At 41.1% G+C, this 24742-nt stretch overlaps 1 protein-coding gene across 2 annotated transcripts; it reads left to right on the top strand.

Annotated features, from left to right (window-relative positions):
• The first annotated feature begins 4203 nt into the window (after positions 1-4203).
• ZNF484 (zinc finger protein 484) lies at positions 4204-24331 on the top strand. 2 transcript variants are annotated; one of them, XM_079109432.1, is made up of 5 exons: positions 4204-4312; positions 10243-10287; positions 15628-15754; positions 16034-16126; positions 19895-24331. In XM_079109432.1, exons 2-5 carry the CDS (start codon positions 10273-10275, stop codon positions 22231-22233), a joined length of 2574 nt encoding a protein of 857 aa, XP_078965558.1. In that variant the 5' UTR covers positions 4204-4312; positions 10243-10272; the 3' UTR covers positions 22234-24331. The 2 variants fall into 2 exon arrangements, with proteins under 2 accessions (XP_078965558.1, XP_078965559.1); XM_079109433.1 differs by lacking the exon at positions 10243-10287 and having other exon boundaries at positions 4217-4312.
• The last annotated feature ends 411 nt before the right edge of the window (positions 24332-24742 follow it).

Raw genomic sequence — 24742 nt, 5'->3', positions numbered from 1 at the left:
CCATGTCACTGTTCATCGATGACACCTCCTTGCTGTGTCCCCACATGGTGGAAGGGATGAGGAACTCTGGGGCCTCATTTCTAAAGCATAGATTCCATTGATGAGGGCTCTGCCTTCATAACCTAATCACCTCCCAAATCACCATACTGGTGACCAGGTTGTAATATATAAATGGGTAGGGGGCACAAACATTCAGACCAAAGCAGTAACTGTATAATTGAATAAATTCTGAAGCATAACATGGAATAGTCTATTTAGTTGGATTCTCTTTAAAATTCCAATCTTACAATCCCTGTTTTCAAATACATTTGTATTTAATGTGATTACCAATAAAAGGAGAATTTGCTTTTGCTACTTATTTGTGTGTGTATGTGTGTGTGTGTGTGTATCTTATGTACTTTGTTCTTTGATTCCTCCATCACAGGCAGTGTTGTATTAGTTGATTTTTTTTCTGTAGTGTACTATTTTGAGTCCCTTCTTTCTTTCTTACATATTATGGTTACTTTCTTAGCAATTGCCTTGGTGATTACAATTAAAATCTTAAACTTATAACAAGGTAGATTGAATAATACCAACTCAGTGTTGATAATATACAAGCACCTCAGTCCCTTGTCCTTTAAATTGTCACAGAGTACATCTTTACACATGGCATGTCTGTTAACATAGATTTATAATTATGTTAAATCATTCAGGAAAAAGAAGCTCCACACTAAGCCAAAAGTACTATAATATTGGCTTTTCTATTTATCCACCAAGTAACCTTTTACTGATTTTATTTTCTTAATGGCTTCAAGTTATTGAATGTATGGAGGCTAATGCCAGAATTATGTCCCCTCCAAATTCATATATTGAATCTCTGGCCCAGAGGGACTCAAAACGTGGCTGCATTTGGAGACAAAATCTTTATGTTGAAAAAATATTTTATGAGGTTATTGGGGGTAGATGCTGTTTTGACCAGTATCTTTATAAGAGAAATTTGGAGCCAGAAACCACGCAGGATGCACATGCACAGAAGACCACGAAGACATGTGAGAAGGCAGCTGTTTGAAAGCACAGGAGCTAGGCCTCAGCAGAAACCAAACCTGGAATACCTCGATGTTGGACATCTGGCCTCCAGAACTGGCTGAAAATAAACCTCTGTTGTTTAGGCCTTGTCTTATGTATTTTGTTATGGCGGCTCTAGCAGACTAACAAACATCCTGGTTCCAGGAACTGGGTGTTGATATAATAAATGCCGAAAGTGTGGAAGTGCCTTTAGTACTGGGTAATGAACAGATGGCGGAAGGATTTTAAGGAATTTTAATTAAGGTTTCATATAAAGCTCAGATTGCCTTAAACAGACTTGCTAAATATGGATGTTACAGATATTTCTTGTGAGACCTCACATGGAAATGAGGAATATGTAATTACACATTTGAGGAAAGATGAACTTTGTTATAATGTGTCAAAGAACTTGGCTGAAGATGTTATGTTGTTTGGGAAAAGTAGGAGTTATAGGCAATTAATTTAACTAACTAGCTGAGAAGATTTCTATGTGAAGTGTTGAAGTCGTAGCATGGTTTCTCCTTACAGCTTCTGATAAAATATAAGTGATAACTTGGAGAAGTTATTAGGCAAAGAGGAACCAGAACTTGAATATTTGAAAATGTGTGTGTGTGTGTGTGTGTGTGTGTGTGTGATGCCAAGGGTGGAACTCAGAGGCCTCACACATGCAAGATACTACCCAGTCCTTTCGAAAATTATTTTCAGACAGGGTGTCACTAAACTGCTGGGGCTAGCCTGGAACATACGATCTCCTGCCTCGCAGCTGGGATTATAGGCATGTGTCACTGTGCCTGGCTTAATAGTTTAAAAAATTCTCAACCTATCCATATTGCAAAAAAAATGAGAAAGCATGTTCTGAAGGAAATACTAATAGTGTGGGCAGATAATCATTCCACAAAGAGATTATGGGAGTGACTCGTCCATATATGATGCCATCTCAGGAGAAGACAGGCATAGAGATGGGATTATACCTTCATGGCGTAAAGGAATAGAGGTGGGTTGAAATGAGGGAAAGCTATTGGACCTCTGGGATTCCACAGGGTGGGCCAAAAGAATGGTCAAGCTGTGAACATGTACTCCTTGGAGAAAGGAGAATAAAGGTCCCAAAGATGAGGCTTTCACCTCAATGGTTTCATAGGGTTGGTTTATATTCCAGGTTTCAGCACAATAGGTTGCCATTCAGTGCTGCAGGAACACAGCTCCTGCTAAGGGCTGAGGAGGTGGGGCTGCTGCCTAGGGCAGAGAGGGTGACACTGCTGCCCCAGTGGTCCCTGGAAGTTGGGATGCCCACCTGACATCTCTTGTGTCTCCAGGAGATTGTTGAACCAACGAGGATTATAGTAGTGCCTGAAAATCTAATGAAATTTGCCCTGCTGGCTTCCAGTCTTTCTTGGGATCCCTTTCTTCTTTTTGCAAGAATGACTATTGTGTACTTTTTCCACTGCTATATTTTGAAGGTAGACCATTTTCCTGGTTTCATGGGTTTGTAGCTGGAGAGGAATTTCGCCTTGGGATGAATTATACCTCAAGTTTTATTCACATTTTATTTAGATGATATTTAAATATTGAACTTAGAGGTGATGTAAAAATGAGTTAAGACTTTTGGGTTATTGAGATGTGGGCGTATGCACACGAGAAGAACATAAATATTGGGAGTCCAGAGGAGAGAATGATATGAACTCAATTACATGCTCCCAAACTTCACAAGTTGAAGTCCCAGGTCCAGTGCTTCAGAACATGATTGTATTTGGAGACCGGGCTGTTAAAAAAAACTGAACAAGTTAAAATCCAATCTGGTGCCCTTATGAGAAGAAATTTAGACACACAGGGAGACACCACCAAATGTAAAACCACATAAGAACAAAGGAAGAAGATAGCTATCTGCAATCCAAGGAAAGAGACTTTAAAAGGAACCAAAGTTGACAATATCTTATCTTGGAATTTTGGGAAAGTCTTTAGGTTTTTCTATAAATAAGATCATGATGTCGGGAAGTAGTAGCCATTTCACTTCTTTTCCACTTGGATGCTTTGTATTTCTTTTTCTTGTCTATTTGATTTGGCAGGACTTCCCAGTACAATGCTGAATAGAAGTGGTGAAAGTGGGCATCTTGTATGGTTCCTGATCTTAAAAGAAAGGTCTTTGTCAAATTGTTGTTGCTGTTATTATTTTAAATGAACTATTATCTATTACATCAATTAAGGATAAGAAAAAAACAAAAGATTTTTATTTCATCTTCATTTGTCCCTTCACTATTTTTTTTCCTATATTATGAGATTTAAAAAAATATTTGGGAGGGTAATTCACTGGATAATAGTTCTTCTGCTCCTTTCTCTTTTCCTTCTGGTATTTCCATTATGCACCTTCACACCTTTTGTAATTGTCCCACCAGTTCTTGGAAATTCTGATTGTTTTAAATCTTTGATTTGAATTTTCAGAACTTTCTGTTGATATATCTATTTTATTTTATTTTTTTGGCGGTGCTGGGGATTGAACCCAGGACCTTGTGCTTGTGAGGCGAGCACTCTACCAACTGAGCTATCTCCCCAACTCCTGTTGATATATTTTTAAAGTCACTGATTCTTTCCTCAGTTGAGTCCAGTTGATTGATGAAGCTGATAGAGATTTTTCATTTCTATTAAATGAACTAGTGTTTATTTCTAGTATTTCATTTTGAGTCTTAGAATTTCCATCCCTTTGCTTACATTATCCGTTTGCTCTGACATTTTGTATAGTTTTTCCATTAGAATTCTGAGCATAATGATTATAGTTATTTATTGCTGATCTGGCAAATCTAACATTTCTGCCATATCTGAGTCTGGTTCTGATGCTTTTTAATTTTGCGTCTTCAGATACTTTTTTCTTGTCTTTTTGCATGCATTGAGTGACTTGTGACAGGCTCTGGTTGTGCTCTAACGTAGTCGGAGAGGGTGTACCTCAATTTTTTTCTGAAGGCAGCTCAGTCCTACTATCACTGTATCACTCCAACATGGCCGCCCACAAGCCTTCGTGTCAGCATGGGCGCCGCCATATTGGCATGAAATCCCCTCCTCCATTACACCGGAACAGGAACTAGTTTAGCAGAATGCCATGTTGGTTACTGGCAACCTCCGTCTGTGAAGCCGCTCCTGAGCATGCGCACACGTAGGCCGCGCCCCTGGAGTCCTGCTGGGGTAAGGCGGGGGGGGGAGTCAAAGGGAGTAGGTTGCGTTTTAGTTCCTGCGACTGCTGTGACCGTCCAAGGCAAATGAGAGTGTGGGCGAGCGACAGGTGAGTGAGGGGATGGAGCGTCCGGGCTTTAGGGGAAGAAGGGCTTCTGGCATCCGTGATGAGGGATCGGTCAGCGATGGGGAGCGGATTGGACCACAGGTCGGGTCGTCTGGGATGGGTGTGAATGGATGGAGCGACTGCGGGGTCCGTGGGGACTGACGGCCGTGGGCTTGAGCGCGGACCCGAGGGAGGACCGCCGAGGCTCTGGCCGCGGGTCCGAGGGTCGGTGACGTCGATCTTGACCTCCGTTGTCCATCCCGTCTCGTCGCCGCAGGTGTTTGCTAGGGGTTCAAGAATGCTTTGCCCTGGGTTGCGCCTGAGCTTCCAGGTGCCTGCCTGGTCTGTTCCCGTTCCTGTCCAGGTTAGCGGTTCCTTGGCCATCCCTGTCATTACATGTATGGCCTTCTCTTCTTTTCAGATACTGTTTTTTTTTTTTTTTTTTTTCTTTTTCTTTTTCTTTTTCACTTTAGTCACTTTCTTTTTCCCCCTTTTGATTTTCTTTTCTTTTCTTTTCCTCCCTCTCCCTCCCTCTCCCTCGTGTGTGTCTTGGTACTGGGGATTGAACTCAGGGCCTTGAGCACGCTAGGCGAGTGCTCTAACATTGATCTACATCCTTGGCCCCTTAACTTTTAGGTGGATACCGTTGGAAACATTTATGGTTACAAAGTTTCTCTAACTATATCATTTCTTGGCGGGTGACTGGATACTAGGGAATGAACCCAGGGGCACTCGACCCCTGAGCCACTCCCCCAGCCCTATTTTGTATTTTATTTAGACACAGGGTCTCACTGAGTTGCTTAGCACCTCACCTTTGCTGAGGCTGGCTTTGAACTCGTGATCCTCCTGCCTCAGCCTCTGGAGCCACTGGGATGACATGCACCACCTGGGCCAAGCAGTGTCTTTGACCTCTAAACTCTCCACACCCAGACATGCCTCAGCCCTCCTAAAAATGCGGGTTCCTTTGATTCCCTTTATCCTTTGACTGCGTTTTCGTACGCACTGTTCTGACTTGTGCCTGTGGTCATGGCTGGGCACTGGGGATTTCTTCCTTGTCTTATTATATCCTGCCTCCTGATTCCCTGATCTGTTTTGAATGTCTAGTATTAAATTCCTGTAAAGTCCCTCCTATCGTTTGTTCATTCACTCGCCTTCCTGAGAAGATGCCCGCCTCTAACTACATCTCTTTCTATGAAATGTATAAATTCAATGTGATATTCCACTTTTATCCTGAGCTATTTAGGAGAGTTTCTCCATCTCTATACTTTTAAGATGTTTTATTGCTTATTTTAATTTTATTGTATTTTCAGGAAATGTACACTATGAAATTTCAACTTTTTAAAATTTATTAAGATTTTCTCTGTTTTGGGCAAAATTATTTTATGTTTATTAAATTTGACTTGTTTGAATTTTTCAAATCTCTCCTGATTTTGGTCTCCTTGATTCAGAATATTCAGGAGACAATAAAAATACAGTAAAACCCTCTCACTTGGATAGATCATTTTGTTGTACTGTGTGCTTTTTCTTTAATTTTGTGTCACACCTGGGGGAGGGGCATACACACCACACACACACACACACACACCCCTAATGGTTAATGCATTTTAGATATTTTTCATTTATTGGATAGCATTAATATATAATTCTTTTTTTTTTTCTAAACAGGAAAGTACTTTTAACCTTGAATTCCACTTTGATATTTACATCATAGTCACTTTCACTTTTATTGTTCAGAGCTTTATTTTACATCTGCCTGTTTGTTTTAGGTGATCTGCTTGTAAATAATAGATTTTGATGGGGGGCTAGGGAAGAAGAGAGTTTTTTAGATTAGGTAGAGGGGAGTGAAGGGAAGGGCGGGGGTAGGGGGATAGGAAAGACAGTAGAATGAATCAGACACCATTACCCTGTGTACATATATGACTGTACGACCTGTGGAATTCTCATCATGTACAGCCACAAGAATGAGAAATCATACTCCATTTTATATGATGTATCAAAGTGCATTCTACTGTCATGTATAACTAATTAAAACAAATAAAAAGAAGAAAAATTTAATCTAGAAAAAAATTTTCTTTGTCTTTTTTGGAACTGGGGGTAGAACCCAGGGCTTTGCGAATGCAAGGCAGATGCTTTGCCACTGAGCTATATCCCAGCCTATCTAGAAATTTTTGAACTTGGTAAACAGAATAATACAATGAACTCAAATATACCCACGTCACCAGGCTCAGCAGCTCCCAGCATTTGCCAGCGATGTTTTGCTAATTCTTTTTCACTTGCTTTGTTGTGACCAGAGTATTTTCATTCCCGGATACATTGGCACACAGGTCCACCTGCCCTGGATTCCCTGCCATTGCATAACTGCCATGTCATAACCCACCTAACAAAAGTCACAGGAACTCCCTAAGATCATCCGTAGCCAAATTCCCCATTATCTAAAAAGCGACTTGTTAAACTTTCCACTGTGAGAATTTCAAACATACAGAAGTGATGTGAGGAGTGTATAATAAACCCGTCTGTACCCTTCAACCAGCTTCCACAACCATCACCTCGTACCTGACCACGTCACCTGTACCCCACCTTCCCTCAGGTTTTTTTCTCTGCTGGATTATTTTGAAGCAAATCTCAGCATTATGTCCTTTCATCCATAAATATTTCAGTGTGTAACTCTAAAGATAACTACTTTAAAAAAACATAGTACTGTTGTAATATTTAAAAAATCACAGTGTGTTTTAAAACATCATTTTTTGTGTGTTGGATTGGTAGGTACTGTTAAAAGTTTTAGACAAATTAAATTTAGCAGAGCTTATTTGGGCAAAGAATGATTCTTGAATCAGGGAGCACTCAGAACCAGAGGGAATTCGGAAAGCTCTGCTCAGCAGTGTGAGTACTGAGCTTTTATTGGCCATTGGGACACAGAACCAAAGTTGAGACATCACCTGACTGGCTACAGCTAGACATCTGTCTTATTGGGGTATGATGTGATAAGTCAGCTGCTTGCGATTGAAAGTTGGCGGTTACACTCTTTTTTTTTATCCTCCCAATACTGGGGATTGAATCCAGGGGCGCTTTACCATGGGATAATATCCCCAGTCTTTTTTATTTTTTATTTTGAGACAATCTTGCTTCAAGGACCAGGCTGCCTTGAACCTGCCATCCTCCAGCCTCAGCCTTCCCAGTTGCTGGGGTTACAGGTGTGTCCCGTGCCTGTCTCTTATACTCTTTTTTTTTTTTTTTTTTTTTTTTTTTTTTTTGTAGGGGAGGGGATTGAACTCAGGGGCACTTGACCACAGAGCCACATCCCCAACCCTATTTTGTATTTTATTTAGAGACAGGGTCTCAATGTTGCTTAGTGCATTCGTGCATTAGTTGCTTAGTGCATTGCTGAGGCTGGCTTTGAATTTGGATCCTCCTGCCTCAGCCTTCCGAGCCTCTGGGATTACAGTCATGCCACCTCCCTGGGCTCTTATACTCTTAAGTTAGGCTTTGGCTTGTTTGCACACTCAGTTAGTCTTCTGTGTAGGGACTCAAGATATGGGGGCAGCTTCAGGCCAAATTTAAGTTTATTTAATAGTAGATTTAGGGGTTTGATTGGATTAAAATTCCTTTTTTTGTTACCTTTTTGGCAAGACGGCTTCCAGTTACTATGTCTCCATTGTGAGACATGTCGGCTTATCCCTTTTTGTGATACAGCAGCCATTGATGGTCATTTCCTACATCCACTGTTGCCCAATGGACATATTCCATTTCTGCCATTACTTTTAGTTCTTAGCTGGCATAAGTACATAGAGAAGAATTCCTTCACCAAGTGTTGAGTTACCCTAAGTTTCAGTCATATAGGAAAGGTAGCAAAAATGCCTTTTTTCCTCCTCTATTTACAGATTTCAAAAATAATAATTTGATACCCAATATTTTCAAAAGGTCCATAAATGTTCCATATCATGATCTGAGTGATGGATGCACAGGTGTGGAAAATATAGGACATGCATTAAACTGTATAACTAATATTTATGTAAAGTATTAGCAAAGTAATGAAAAATTTGCTTACATTAGGAAAGTATACCTAATCAGAATATATCCGATATAAAAATTCAAAGAAGCCGTACATTTTCAAAAAAATTTTACAGACTGTATTTAGGAGCAGTGAATTTTAAAAGTCAGGAAAAAATATTGAAAGAATGGAGCTAGGGTCCTTAAGGGGACATGGTAGCCAACGTATGTTTTGTTTTCTTTTCTTTCTTTTTTTTTCTTTTTTTGGTGATAACTGGTGTAGAGCCCGGGGCCTCATGCATGCCAGTAACAGCTGTACCACTGGCCACGTCCCAGCCCCAGTATATGGACCCTGCTCCCAAACAGTCAGTAAAAGCATGTGTTAGGGGATAATTGGGAAATATCAAATGTGAGCCAAATATTAGCTTGATATTACAGAATTACCATCTCTTCTGAGGCATGATAATGATTTTTAGGAGATTTATGTGATGTATTTAGACCTGAAATGTCACCTCTGCAATTTTCAAATTGTTCAACAAAAGCAAAGTAGAGAAATAAAGCACAGTTTTACCTCTTCTCTCTTAGGGTTTTATTTTTTTTGCAGGAGCGGGGGGGCTGGGCCTGAAAATTAAATTAACATTAAACAGTTTAATAGAAAAGCATACCAATTTAATGTAAATGACATGTGACATGGGACCCTCATAAAGAAGTGAAGACCCAATGAAGGGACAAAAACTAATGCTTTTATGTCAGGTTGGACAAAGAGAGGCAGTTGTGGAAAAGTGACTGGATGACAGGGGAGGTAAAGGGATGGATAATTTTAACAAGGTCTGAACAAAATTCTCTTGGCTGGGCTTCCGGTCCAACAGTTTCTTCTCTCCTGTTCCAGTGTGGCATCTTCCCCCACGGGGCACTGAGCCTCTGTTTTGAAGAGAAGTGGAACTAGATTGCCCTTCTTGCATCTGCAATTTTTCAGGTGCTCTTAGCTCAAAATAATCTTTACACGCTGTGGCATCTTTTGTTCTTACTCTGCCATCCTTCACACACATTTTTAAAATATATGTGTATGTATGAAAAGATTAAGCAAATTGGGCAAAATGCTGATTATTGAAACAAGGTAGAGGTTATCCTTGTGCTAATCATTCAGTTTCTCTTTATGTTGGAAAACTGTCGTAAGAACCTTTGGGGACTTGGCCAGGTCCTAAGGCTCACTGCTAACTAGAACTGGGTCCCCTTGCTGCACTGTGGCCGAGACAAAGTCCACTGAAAGTTCTCTTTCAAGCTCTATATGTGAGGAGAAACAGTGAGAAGGTTAAAAAGCTCCCTTTTTGGTATTTCTTGTGGATATTTTCCCTACTTGGGGCGATAACAGAAGCCGATTAGAATCATCAGGAGGATAATATGGCCTTTAAAACAGTTATTTTGTTGTGTACTGCCCAACAAAAAAATATAAAATATTAAAGTTACCTATAAATTTACGGTCACCCAAGTATTATGTTAACATGTTAGTCTATTTGTTTCCAGATAATATTCTCTGTATGTACATGAGTGTATTTGTGCATGTATGCATGTGTATGAACAGACAAGTAAACATATCATAGTACAGTGAGAGTGGAATCGTACTGTGCGGTACATCTTTTTATATTTACCCAGCAGTTTAACATATTATTCTATAATTCAATTTTATGTAACATGTCTTTCTGTGGTCCTAGAAAGTGTTTAATTAGTCTACAGTTATCGTCAGGGTTTTGTAGCTTTTCTTTGTTTTTGGCTATGTAGTGGTGAGACTCCTGCCTTTGTGCAGTGTTAGATGGTCTTTTAATGATGTAGTCTGGAAGTAAATCTTGGGGTCATAGATGCGTAAGCACTAAGTGACAAATGTATCCATATGTGACACTGGCATGCTTCTGGCTCTCATCTGTACCTCTGCCCATCTGTTTTCTCAGATCTCTGCCCCTTTTCCAGAAGACCCCAAAATGAGCAAGTCCCTGGTGAGTTCTTATTTGTTCATCTATTTATTTTTTCCTTTTTTGAAAAATTTCCTAGTGAATTTTAGTAGGCATCTGACACACTGTATGCAAGATGGACAGGTATAGACAGATAGAATCTAAACTGAGAAAAAATGGAGACTACCGGTTCTAAGTCAAGTTTGGAATATTGCTATATGTGAGTTATGTGTTCTCACACAGTTGTGAACTTGAACTACATATAACCTTGTTTCTGATCTTCCTGACAGACATAACAATAGGGAATGGACGTGTGGTTTATATTAACAGGTGATTTATTTTATCCGTGATGCCAATCTCCTCACTCTTGATGTTTGTGAAAATCTTGATAGATCTTCAGGTGAATGGTGACTGGGCGGGTCCTCAGTGTGACCTGCTCACAGTGCACCTGCAGGGTCTCTCCTGTCATCTGGTCAAGCAGAGCTTCTCAGGCTTTACTTGTACATTAATTCAGATTCTGGTTCTTGGAATACAAGCTTGCATTACTCAGGGTCCCAAAGAATGTCAGGGCTGCTTGTCCAAGGACCGCCCCTTGAAGCAGACTTAAGATTTTATCATGAATAGGTGTTGAATTATGTGAAATGCTTTTTTTTGATCATGTGATTCTATTTCTTTAACCTGTTGATATGGTAGACTACATTGATTAATTTTGTCATATTGAACCAACTTATCATTTTTTGGAATAAATCCTATTTTGTCATGACAGCTACTTCTTTTTATATATTGTATTTAACCAATATTTTGTTAAAGATTTTCATATCGTGTATATGAGAGATATCATTCTTATTTCTTTTGTGTTTCTCTCCTCCACCCCCTGTGCCAGTTTGGGGTATTGCAGGGATGGTTTTCTTACTTGTTGATGGACCTTTAATTTTATTTGTTTATTATATGTGGTGCTGAGAATTGAACCCAGTGCCTCACATATGCTAGTCAACACTCTACCACTGAGCTACAACTCCAGTCCTCCCGGTTTGGGTTTTGGTATCAGAATAATACTGGACTCATAAAATGAATTGGAATGTGTTCTTCATATTGATTATTCTGCCAGAGATTGTTTATAATTTGTGTTTACTTTTTCTATACTGTGTGTCCAGTTTTTGTATTCGGCAGTGCTGACCTCATAGAATTAATTGAAAAATATTCCCTTCTTCTCTGTTTTCTGCAACACCTTGTGTGGAATTGGTGAAATTCTTTAAATATTGGTAGAATTCTCCAGAGAAATCTAAGTCTAGAGATTTTTTTTTTTTGGAAGTTTTAAAATGGCAAACTCAATTTCTTTATTATTTATTTAATATTGAGGTTTGCATTTTCTGAGGAATTTGATTCCTTTTATCTAAGTCGTCAAATGTGTGTAAAGTCGTTTGCAGTTGTCTTAGTCTACTCTGGCTGCCATAACAAAGTACCAGAGATGGGGTGGATAAAAACTCAGAACTTTATTCTCTCAGTTTTGGAGGCTGGAACTGGCAGTTCAGGTGCTCAGCGTGGTCAAGTTCTGGGAAGGGTGCTCTTCTTATCTTGAAGATGGCTGGCTTCTCACCGTGCACACGTGGCCTTTCCTCAGTGCGTGCCTGCCTGAGGGAGAAATGACTCTTCTTTGAAACCATCAGATTGGCTGTTCCTTCTGTTGTTGGCTGGTTGGTTGGTTTTTGCTCTTTTCTCACAGACAAGAATGACCCTATTGAGCCCAGCTGCCCCTTCTCATCAGTACCTCCCCAATTTTCGCCATTGCCCGAATTTTCACCACCATGGATCTCTGGCATCAACCCATCCTGAGGACCGGGCGGTGGGCCGAGGCAGTGGTTTTTCTGGCTAGTGATGGTGACAGCTGTTTTAGGGGGCATAGAGCTAGAGGTGGCACTGTCACCTCCATTGAGGTAGGTGAGGGTATTTGCCAAGAAGAAAAGGAAACTGCCACCATCCATGTCACCGAGAGCTGGGGCTCCACTTTTATTGGGTTTGAGGGTGGATCTGATGGTGGTCATGTTTCCCAGGACTCCAGTTTAAATCTGAGTCAGAATTGGGGGGCTGAAAGTGAGTAGGAGGAAGAGGAAGCTGTTCCTCCTTGCAGAGTCTTGCTGGGCTCTCCTGGTAACAACTGTGGGAGATGAGTTCAGGGCTCTCGGCCTAGTGCCACCTGTCTTACCAGGGTAGGACCCACCCCACCTATACGACCTCTTTTAATCTTAATTACCTCTTAATAGCCCTATCTCCAAATACAGTCATACTGGTTTAGGGTGTCGGCATGAAATTTTGGAGGCCACAGTTCAGTAGCAGTAATAGTTCCTTAATAAATACCAATAAATGATCTTTTCATAGAATATTTTTAAATTTTATTGATTTCCATTATATTTTTACCTTTTCAATTTTATTGATTTCTGCTTTTATCTGTCTTATTTCCCCCTCTGCTTGCCTTGGGTTTTGATATTTTTCTCTCATTTCTTAAGGCAGAAATCTCGTGATTGATTTGAGAAGTTTCTGATGTAAGCCTTATCACTATGAATTTTCTTTTCACCACTGCTTTAGTTTCATTCCATAAATTTTGATACTTTAAATTTTTATTCAATTCAGTATAATTTTTGTATTTCCCCAAGACTCCCTTTTTGACTTGTGCATTATTTAGATATGTATTGTTTAGTTTCCAAATGGGTGGAGATTTTCCTGTTATCTTTCTACTACCAATATCTAGTTCGAATTCACTGTGTACGAGAATATACTCTGTTTGACTGCAGTTCCTTTAAATTCATTGAGATTTTTTAGTTATTCTGACAGATGTTGAGGGGGCAAAGTCTCCAACTGCAACTATGGACTGGCTTCGTTCTCCTTTTAGTACTACCAATTGTTGCTTTATTAGTTTTGCAGCTTTATTGTTTGGAGCATACATATTTAAGATTGTTTTGACTTCTTACTGAATTGACCCTTTTATCATTGTGTTGTGGTCTGAATGTTTGTGTCCTCCAAGCATTCATGTTGGAACCTAACTCTAAATATAATAGTCTCAGGACAAATGTCCTTTGGGAGGTAATTAGATTTAGATAAGGTTATGAGGGTGGAACCCCATGTGAAATCAGTACCTTTATAAGAAGAGAAAGAGATCAGAGCTCATTTTCCCTTTGCCATGAGAATATACAACAAGAAGGAGGGCATCTGCAAACCAGGAAGTGGGCTCTCACCAGTTACGGAATCTTTGAGCACTTTAATCTTAGAGTTCTAGCTTCCAAATGAGAGATAAATATTTGTTACTTAATCCTCCCAGTCTATAGTATTTTGTTATAGCAGCCTGAACTAACTAAGATATTAAATGTCCCCAATAATTTTCTTTCCTCTCAAGTCTTTTTTTTTATTTAACATGAATATAACCATTCCTGCTTTTCAAAAATATTTGTATGTTAGATATTTGTATTAGTGTCCTAGGGCCATCATAACAAACTTCATAAATGAGGTGGCTTAAAACAACAGGGATTTATTCTTTCACAATTCTGAAGGTTGGAAGTTCAAAATCAAGGTATTGGTAGGGCCCTGCTGTCTCTTTTGTCTAGTGGTTGCTGGAAATCCTTGATGTTCTTTGGCTTGTAGTTGTGTTACTCCTACTGCCTCTGTTGTCACATGGCCATCTTTCCTCTGCGTGTGTGTGTTTTCACATGGCATTCTTCCCTCTAGAGAACTTAAACAGTGCCTATTTTATTTTCATTGGATATTTAGTTCTATATCAACAGTTCTTTCTCTTCAGCAATTGAAAACGATTGTGCCACTTCCTTTTGAGTCTGTAGTCTATGAGAAATCCTCTTTCATTCAGTTGCTATTTCCCTACAGGTAACATATGATTACCCTCTGGCTGCTTTCAGATTCTTTTCTTGAATATGATTTTCATACATCTCATTGTAATGTGTGGGCATGGGTTTATTTGATGCTTTCCTGTTTGAGACTTGCTCATCTGAACTCTGTGGATTTATACCTTTTTTTTTTAAATCTGGAAAGTTTTTAGCTATTATTTCTTCAATTTTTTTTTCACTTCACCATCCTATATCTTTTCTTTCCTTCTAGTCCTCAAATGAAATGAGTACTAGAATGATCTTCTGTGATTATCCTATGGATCCCTTAGGCTATGTTCATTTTTTCCATATATTTTCTTTCTTTTGTTCAGACTAGTTAACTTCTATTGATCTGTCTTCAGGGCAATTGATTCTTTCCTTTGGATGTTCATTCTGCTGTTGAGATCACTGAAGTGAAGTCTTAAATTTGAGTTTTAAAATTTTCTTCCTTCCTTCCTTCCTTCCTTTCTTCCTTCCTTCCTTCCTTCCTTCCCTCCCTCCCTCCCTCCCTCCTTCCTTCCTTCCTTCCTTCTTCCCTCCCTCCCTCGCTCCCTCCCTCACTCACTCACTCACTCATTGGCTGTTTGTATGTCTTCACTGGAAACATATATAATGGATCATTTGCCCATTTTTTAATTGGGTTGTCTTTTATTGGGTTGTGAATGTTCTTTGTATATTTTAGGTACAAGTCCCTTATCAAATATATGATTTGAAAAATGTGTCCCCCAGTCTGTAAGTCATTTATTCACTTGATGGTATCCTTCAAAGTACAAAAATTTTAATTTTATTTTTTCCCTTTGGATGTTTGTACTTTTGGTCTCATATTAAGAAACCATTGCCATACCCAATACCCCTTTTAGCTAAAGTGTAAGTTTTTACTCAATGTAAAAACATTTCAATGTGCTTCTTAGTCCCAGCCACTTGGGAGGCTGAGGCAGGAGGCTTGCTTAAGCCCACAAATTTGAGAGCAGCTTGGGCAACAAAGCAAGACCGTCTCAAAAACAATTTGTTTTGACACTCTTAGAAAATGGTAATTAACAACAATTATAAAGGTTTATTTATGGATTCTCAGTAGTATTCCAGTGGTCTGTATATCTATCCCTGTGCCAATACCAAGCTATTTTGAAAGAAAAGCCTTATTTTAATTCTTTTTTAGAGAAAAAATTGGCTTAGTGGATCATTGAATATAAAGTGTATGGCAAAATATCGTCTTCAAGTCAACTGTTATGGAATATGGAGCACACAGAGAAGTATGAAGATTGATGAATTTTCACAGCTTATTTCTATGTAACCAGCATATAGTTTTTTAAAAAGATTATTATCATCAATACTGCAGAAGGACCAGCATGATACTTTTTAAAGGATTTTTTTTTTTTAATCACAACAACAAAATAAAACATAGGTATTTAGTGGGAACTTATATACTATAACCTAGTAAATAAAAATAAGTTCCTAAATATCTTGTCCCCATGCTGCAGTCTTGATCCTTTGCGTTGACTCGGATCTGTTTTCACAGGGACCAGTGTCTTTCGCGGATGTGACCGTGGAGTTCAGCAGGGAGGAGTGGCGGCACCTGGACTCTGCCCAGAGGAGCCTGTACAGGGACGTGATGCTGGAGAACTACCTCACCCTGCTCTCCGTGGGTGAGCACAGCCCTGGCGGGGACGGGCCGCAGCCAGGGGAGCGCCTTTGCTTTCGTAGGGGAATTCCTGAAATCTGGGTGTTCGGAGGCCTCTGCAGCTCCCAAAGACCGCAGGCATCTGGACCATGCAATGGCTTTGTCTTTGTTTTGCCCCGTGTTCTCCATCATCTCTTTACTACTGTGCATATGCCTCTGTTCCCAGTGGGTGTTTTTGGAAAGCACATGGCGTGCTTCATTGTGTGGCCTCTGAAACACCTTCTCTGTCATGTCTTCCTAATAGGCTGTCCAGTTCCCAAACCAGAAGTCATCTTCAACTTGGAGCAAGGAGAGCCGTGCCTGTTGCATGGTGAGAGCTCAGGGCAGAGCTGTCCAGGTGAGCGGGGAGCCAAGAGCGGGCGATGCCTCAGCCCACCTGCAGCTGGGTGGGAAAGCTGGCTTTGAAGTGCCCTTAATGTGACTTTTCTGCTTACCTCTGAGTTTTCAGAACTGCTTGAGGGAGCTGACATTGTCCCCTTGGAACTGTACACGCTCCCCACTGATGACCGTACCAGTGCTAATCTCTCAGGAGGGAATGTGCTGGCTGCCAGCACTGTGCGTGACGTCTCAGCCTACACCGCCTGGGACATGCCCTCTGGCCCGTTTTTATCCTTTCCATAGAAAACCTCTGTTCTTTCTGCCTTCAGCAAGGGCTTCGGCCCTCTTCTTAGGCATTCAAACTCCCATAGATCTGCCTTCTTTAAAAGTCACCACCGGCCACACTCCTGTTCCCTGGTTTCTGTTCTTTTTTTTCTCTTTTCCTTTGTGTCTCAGAATTGTCACCTGGATGGGCTTATTTTATAGTCTGTGCTCTTCTTCACAGTTGACTTTGTGGGCATTGTGGGCATTTTCTTCCTGCCTGGCTAGTGCAACCCAGCACTGACTTGATCTTTCTCCTTTTGATAGTTCAAAAGAAGCTTTTGTACCTTATTGCAGGAGATTGAGTTAATTAACTCGTCAGTGTGTTCAAGGGCCCTCTCTTACTTATTCCTCTTAACCCCCATTCCCCATACTCATTTTATCCTTCCCAGAGGCAACTGCTTTTAACACGTGTACTGTCTGCCCTAGAACTTGTGGGGTAGGGTAAAATCCAAATTGTTGGTATGTTTAGTTTATAGAAATGGTTAGTTTCTTTTTTTCTCCCCTCCTCTTTTCCTTCTGTCTCTCTTTCTTTAAATTGGCACATTGCAATGTGTTTTTCTAGTTCATTGCTTCTAACTGCTGCATAGCATTCTGTAGCACAGACACATACACCACGTTTTAATTGTCTAGCTCCTGGTTACTACAGACAGTATTGTAATAAATTTCTTCAAGCACTGTTCTTACAAGAAATGAGACTATCTCAGGAAGAAGTGATAGGATTGCTTTGTCATTGAGTATACTAACAGATAATATGACTTAGTGTTGGCACTGTGTTGGATTGACTCTCTTCCTTGTACAATCCCCTGAGCATTGTACAAGGGTATTAGTTTCCCCATATCCCTGACTATACTTAGTATTATCCACATTTCTAATAATTTGGCTAACCCAATGGATTTCAACTTCTAATTATTGTTTAACTTGTGTTTCTTTAATGACAGATGTGTTTAGCATTCATCTGTATCTTGTCATAGACTCTGACTTCATTTTTGATGCTTGGCTATTGGCATCTTCTAAGCCTTACCTCTCTCTCTCCCCCTCTACCCCACATCTGGACAAAATGATAAGAAAGTTCAGGTTTTCCCTCCTTTGGGAACATGGAGTCAGCCAGCACTACCTGCAACCACCAGAAGAGCCCAGACCTGATTCCTTCCTTATTCTCTCAGGCCACAATTGGACCTGCTTGGGGTTGTCCCCAAAGCCTCGTTGCATAAAAAAGCCTTTTCGTACCCCTTAGTGTGTGTGTCCCACTATCACTCTTGACATCTGACCCACATCTGGGCTGGACCAGTTCTCCCTTGCAGGTGCTTCGCATTAAGCTGGGCAGTAAGCAGGCAGTTCAGACAGTGACCACCACAGGGGTCTTCCTCCTCTTCCCAGCTCTGCTGCCTGCTGGCGAGTCTGCACCTTGCCTCTGCCACGTACATAGCAACCTAAAGTGTGGAAGTTGCAGTTGTTATTTAGGGACAGGTGTAAAGGGTGAGGGCCTTCCTTAAATTTGCTCTTGGTCATGTGTCTCAGCCCTGCACTGTTTCCGTGTTTCACATTGAATTGTATGTCTGGGTTCCAGCTGTGACTGATGCTTGGCTCTAGGGAATGACTGGTACTCTGTGACCATTGTGTGTCTTAGCCAGGCATTGGCCTCATTTTATGCAGTGCCCAGGAGTACTGATGCCTTTTGTATATAAGAGTGGGTCCATTGGGTGGCTGCCTGCATAAGGGAAGACAAGTCCCAGTGCAGCTTACTACAAGCAAGTGACTGACTTTCCAGAATCTTCCCTGTTCTACATGGTTTTTGGCTTTCCCCTCTGATCTACCTTCTCAAACAATTCATTCTGCTCTTCTGCTAATTTTTCTCTTAGAAAAAATATCATTTAGTGGCTTAGGAGGCTGAGGCAAGAGGATGGTGAGTTCAAAACCAGCCTCAGCAACTTAATGAGGCCCTAAGCAACTCATGAGACCTGTCTCTAAAATATAAAAAAGAGCTGGGGATGTGGCTCAATGGTTAAGTGCTCCTGAGTTTAATGCTCAGTACCTGTGTGTGTGTGTGTGTGTGTGTGTGTGTGTGTGTGTAATTTGGATGCCCTCTTCTTACTTTCCAGTGGTATTGCCTAAAACCATACATTTCTCATTTGCCAAACTTACATTTTCTCATGCCTGGATTATTCTAACCTTATTTGAATATGTTGATTTCATTTTTTTTTTTTTTTTACTAGTTCACTTTAGATGCACCTGATAGATTTATTACTTAAACCACTATACATTTTGTTTATCTCGTAGTAGCTGTATGGAGCAAAACTGAAGTCACTTATTATCTAAATTATGACACATTCCTTTCTTAATGAGTTTGCAAGTGAAAGAAATAACACGGCCTCCTTTCATAATGCACGTTTGTCTCTGTTGTTTCCAAAACCATGTCTGTTTCATTTTGACATTTTCTTTAATGTTCCCCTGCATCTGATCCTTTGATTATATTTTGTGTGCAGGTTTCTCTTGTTCCTTGAATTGAATGTAATACAGCATACCTGGCTTGTCCCCTCCTCTTATTCTCCATTCCACAGAAATTCAGAGAAAAGCTACATTATATGATAACCAAGCCTTTTGCCACTGTACTTCTAAAAAAAGTTTACGTAGAAAATACTTGGTAAAAATTAATGTCTTTTGAATTTAATCTATAGGCAGAAGAGGTTGTTTTGCTCTATTTCAGAAGGTTTTTAAAATTCTTTCTTCTGGAATCAATTCACAGGGCCAGAGAGAGTAATTATAAAGATAACCATGTGAAATCTTTATAAAGTTTCAACTTTGTGCAATATGCATATGCCGAAATACACATCTATGTAAATTTAAGTATGAGTGATTGGGAATATTCATGTGTTCACTTCCAAGTTAAATGGAAAAATCGCCTCCCAGAGTTGTGGTGAGGTGGGCAGAGCACCCTGCATGATCTTAGCACGCTCAGGGGCTAGGCTCTATCCCCAGCATCACAAAGAAAACAAAACCAGAAAAGTTCTTTTAAGCCACAGATTTGCGTTTTGTTCTTCTGGCACCTTCCTCCCTTCTACATTTGCTTACTTTGAATCTCTTCCTTCCCAATTACCAGTCATTTGATGTGGGCAGTTATTAGACTTTTCTGTGGCTTAATTTCCTCATCTGTAAAATGGGAAAAATACCAACATCAAAGGGTTGTGATAAAGTTTAATAAAGAACTTAGAACAGCACCTCCAAATGCTGTTGTTTATCCCAAGGTAAATGTACTGTGTTAATGTGATTGCTATATATTATTGTGCTTGTATTACACAGAGTAATATACATACATGTTTATGTATATTTTACATATTGTGTATATTTGTTATGTTTTGAGTGCATGTCCCATTTCTCTGTTCATCCTGAATTAACTCAAAAGAATCAGTCCTCTGTCTTCCATTGATTGTTCTCTGAGTCAGTTTAATCTTTTCTTTCTTTTCAGATGGGGATACTGGTTTTGAGACTTCACAACAGAGACTCTCTGAAGACGTTTCTTTCCAGTTTGAGAGAATTAATCTCTTAATGAGAGATGACCCCTGTTCCGTTGTAGAACTGTGGCAAGATGACAAGCGGAGAGGGGGACAGGAGGCACACCAGAGCGGGCCTTTAGGTTGCGCGGTCTTCAGCACTGGGGCGGCGCTGGCCGAGGAGAGGCGCTGTGGGTCCCTGGAGGCTGGGAGCATCGGGCACATCAGCGCACATCGCAAAGGACTCCCTCCTGGCCGCTCCTGCGGGAAGACCCCGAAGCTCGCTGCAGGCGCACCTAATCATAAGAGAAACGGCGCATCAGAAAGTCACCAGGAGGTGCCCAGCTCGGAGGATGAGGGTGCTTCTGCTCACGCGGAGCCTCAGGCAGAAGTGAACGCTGGAGGAGGCGGGCGCTGCCGGGAGCTGGGAGGTCGCGAGCAAGCGCTCTCTCGGCCTGTTTCGGAGAAGCTCCGTCTGTTTTCTGAGTGTGTCAAGGTCTTCGCCGAGAAGTCCTGCCTCTTTGCACAGCGGAGTGTTTACGCCGAGGAGAAAGCGCGCGAGTGCGGTCAGTGTGCTGCCGTCTTCACCGCTAAGCCCCCGCGTGCTGTTCCTCGAAGAGTTTCTGCAGCAGAGGAATTTGGGAGGGCTCTTCCCCTTCAGTCCGGTCATCAGAAAACTCCCCATGAGGAAAGTTACTGTAAATGTAGTGAATACGGAAGCGCATTGAGCCAGAAGCCCGACCTGTTCCGGTGCCAGAGAAACCATCCTGGAGAAGGACCCTATGGCTACAGTGAACGTGTGGAAAACTTCTCACAGGATTCAGGCGTCAGCGTAATTAAAACAAATCACATCGGAGGGAAACACTTTGAATGTCCCGAGTGTGGAAAAGCCTTCACAAGGAAGTCCACGCTACGTATGCATCAGAAAATTCACACGGGAGAAAAACCGTACGTGTGCGCTGAATGTGGGAAGGCCTTTATCCGGAAATCCCATTTTATCACGCATGAAAGAATTCATACCGGAGAGAAACCCTATGAATGCAGCGACTGTGGGAAATCCTTTATAAAAAAGTCACAACTCCACGTGCATCAGCGAATTCACACAGGAGAGAATCCTTTCATATGCTCAGAATGTGGGAAGGTGTTCACTCACAAGACCAATCTCATCATACACCAGAAGATTCACACTGGAGAGAGGCCCTACACGTGTACCGAATGTGGGAAGGCCTTCACTGACAGGTCAAATCTCATTAAGCACCAGAAAATTCACACGGGAGAAAAACCCTATAAATGCAACGACTGTGGAAAATCATTCACCTGGAAGTCACGGCTCAGGATCCATCAGAAATGCCATACTGGTGAGAGACATCACCAGTGTCGGGAGTGTGGGAAAGCGTTCATTCAGAAGTCAACACTAAGTATGCACCAGAGAATTCACAGAGGAGAAAAGCCCTACGTTTGCAATGAGTGTGGGAAGGCCTTCTTCCACAAATCCCATTTTATCACTCATGAGAGAATTCACACTGGAGAGAAACCCTATGAATGCAGTGATTGTGGGAAATCCTTCACGAAGAAATCACAGCTCCATGTGCATCAGCAGATCCACACAGGAGAGAAGCCCTACAGGTGTGCCGAATGCGGAAAGGCCTTCACGGACAGATCGAATCTCTTCACACACCAAAAGATCCACACCGGAGAGAAGCCCTATAAATGCAGTGACTGTGGAAAAGCCTTCACTCGGAAGTCAGGCCTCCACATACATCAGCAGTCCCACACTGGAGAAAGGCATTATGCGTGCAGTGAATGTGGGAAAGCCTTTGCAAGAAAATCAACACTAATTATGCACCAGAGAATTCACACGGGAGAGAAACCCTATGTTTGCACTGAATGTGGGAAGTCCTTCATCCAAAAGTCACACTTAAATAGACACAGGAGAATCCACACCGGAGAGAAACCCTACGAGTGTTGTGACTGTGGGAAGTCGTTCATTAAAAAGTCACAGCTCCACGAGCATCATCGGATTCACACAGGAGAAAAGCCGTATGTGTGTGCTGAATGCGGAAAGGCCTTCACCATCAGATCAAATCTTATTAAACACCAGAAAATTCATGGTAAACTGAAACCCTATACATGCAGCGACTTTGGGAAAGCCTTACACTGGAAGGCACAACTCACGAGTCAACACAGCGCACCTCAGAAGTCTGACACTGGGGGAGTAGAGTGCCCAGTGCCACAGTCATGGCGCGGGGATATAGGCCACAGCTTGACTAGGAAACAGGAGGTGACCACGGCCTACACGCTGACTTCTGTCTAGTCGGAATTACGAACGTCTGCATTGCATAGTTGATGTCCACAATACATCTGGGAAGATACTTTGGAGGAAGTGTTTAGACAGTGTATCGTGGCCAGGCCTGGTTACTTGACAGATTGTCAGGCCCTGCAAGTAATAGCGAAGATGCAAAAGCCAGACACCACAGTGCAGGCCTATACTCCCAGCTACTCGGGAGGCTGAGGCAGGAGGATCAGGTGGGAGTATCACCCAGGAGTAAAGGAGTAAAGATGACAGTCTTTCCCATTTCACTGTTTTGGTAAGCAGCTGTATAAATTCAGGGCTGTTGAATTTCTCATGCCCTGGGTAACAAAACTTTTCAATATTGACCAAAAAACATTTCATAAGGAATAGAGTGGTAAGAAAATTTTTCATTGTCTTAGTGACCAAAGGACACTGAAATCAAGATGGAAGTTAATCAATTCAGGTCTGTAATGAAAAGAAATTAGAAGTTTTTGTGAAAATTGACACTGACAACACAAAGATAGGACTCAACTCCCCTCTGCCACTTTTTAGAAATCACTATTTATTGTTTATAGCGTTTAATGTGTATGTCTTGTTAATAGATCCCAGGAGCCTAAAATGTGACCCCAGCCTGTATTCCTGAAGCAGTCAGTGATGCAAACAGCATCCTGTTTCATGGCTGGTGCCAGTCATGGAACTTGGCACAAGTACCCAGACCTAGATAACAGCACTATGAAGCCTCAACTTTGTTCACAGAAAAGTGCACTTTCTTACTGATTCCTGTTTGGAAAAGGGACAAATTGAGAAAAAATGGGCTTCAAAACCTAGAATTCATTCCCTCCAATTTTTATAGTACATTTTCTACATATTTGTTATGTGCGTGCTAGATTACCACGAGACATACTGTAGTTTTCTTAGGAGGAAAAATATAGTTGAACCCTTGGAAAAGTACTCCTCCTTTTCTTTCCCATTCTCTATAAATTAATCTTTTTTTTTTTTTATCAGACATGGAAAGAAGTGTGCCATGACCTTCCAGAATAATTATGAATTTGTCTCTCCTTTACAGCTACTGATTTTTGCTTTACATTTTGAGGTCTTTTTTACATGCATTAAAATTTAGAATTGTTACGGTTTTCTTGGTTAACTGAAACTTTAAGAAATGTCCCTTTTTATCTCTAATGATCCTTTTTGATTTAAAATGTTCTATGCCAGATGTGAAGACAATGTAATAACTCCTGGATTAAAGGCCAGAGTGGATCAGTGCTCATACCACTCAGACCAAGGGGAGCAGTTAGAACAGGAGCCCCAGGTGTCCCTTCCTCACACCTAGGGATGCCTGCATTTGAGGTCTGGGTGGAGTTGCAGAGCCCATTTTCATCCAAATCAGCCCACAGAGTTACCCTGTTTATTACTTTTTTCTTTTTATTCCTTTAAGTCTCCCCCTGGAGTCATATTCTTTCTTGTTTCTGAACTCCCTTTAATATTTCTTTTAGTGTGAATTTGCTGATAACAAATTCTATTTTTGTTTGTTGTGAATGTCATTGTTGTGCCTTTTTAAAAAATTCCTTTGGTGCTGGGGACTGGACCTGGGGCCCATGCATGCTAAGCCTGCGCTGCCTCCCTAGCCCTGGCCTTTATTTCTGAAGGACTCTTAGGGAGTATGTACTTCTAAGCTGGCACTTGCTTTCTATTCATATTTTAAAACAATTATGTTCTGTCTTCTGTTGAACAATAAGCTGCCAATTTAATTATGTTTGAAGTACTCTGTCTTTTTAAAAAAATTTTCTGTTTTAGCTATTGGTGGTCCTTTATTTATTTTATGCAATGCTGAGGATGGAACCCAGGGCTTCACATGTGCCAGGCCAGCACTTTGCCACTGAGCCCCAGCCCCAGCTCTACGCTGTCCTTTTATCTCCTTTAAATCTTTCCTGTTTTTAAAAGTTGTACAATATGTCTAGATGTGGTCTTCTATTATATATTATCCTGCTTGGTTTTCACAGTGATTTTTTAAATATGTGTTAAGTGGGGTATGTGCATGAGCACTTCAGGAATTCCTAGCAGTTATCTATTCAAATTATGCATCTACTTCATTTCTTTGCTTCTTCTAGGAATAGCCCCATTAGCTGTTCTACTTGGGTTTTGATGCTGTTTTGTCTTCTTCATATATCTGGTGATTTTTTTTTTTTTTTTTTTTGTACTGGGGATTGAACTCCCAGGGGCATTTAACCACTAAGCCACATCCCTAGCCCTTTTATTGTGAAACAAGGTCTCACTAAGTTGCTTAGGGCCTCACTAAGTTGCTGAGCCTGGCCTTGAACTTGTGATCCTCCTGCCTCAGCCTCCTGAGTGACTGGGATTACAGGTGTGTGTGCCCTCAAGCCTGGCTATCTGGGTATTTTAACAATTGTTTGTCAGACTCTGTATACTAAAATTGTAGATAAGATGGTCTGGGTGATATCTTCTTCCAGCAGGTGACTAGGCTAGGAATGTTAGCAGTTGCTGCCTGCCTTTATCCAATCATGTGTTGAGA

The sequence above is a fragment of the Sciurus vulgaris genome (genome assembly GCF_902686455.1).
Source record: "Sciurus vulgaris genome assembly, chromosome: 13".
Classification (NCBI taxonomy): domain Eukaryota; kingdom Metazoa; phylum Chordata; class Mammalia; order Rodentia; family Sciuridae; genus Sciurus; species Sciurus vulgaris.
Note: the sequence above shows the minus strand (reverse complement) of the source record. Positions and strands in the feature narration are given on the sequence as shown.

What these genes read in the sequence shown, in the direction of transcription:
- ZNF484 (XM_079109432.1), top strand. An exon ending in CCTCACCCTGCTCTCCGTGG is followed by an intron (nt 15,755 to 16,033) that starts GTGAGCACAGCC and finishes TCTTCCTAATAG; the next exon opens with GCTGTCCAGTTCCCAAACCA. An exon ending in CTCAGGGCAGAGCTGTCCAG is followed by an intron (nt 16,127 to 19,894) that starts GTGAGCGGGGAG and finishes CTTTCTTTTCAG; the next exon opens with ATGGGGATACTGGTTTTGAG.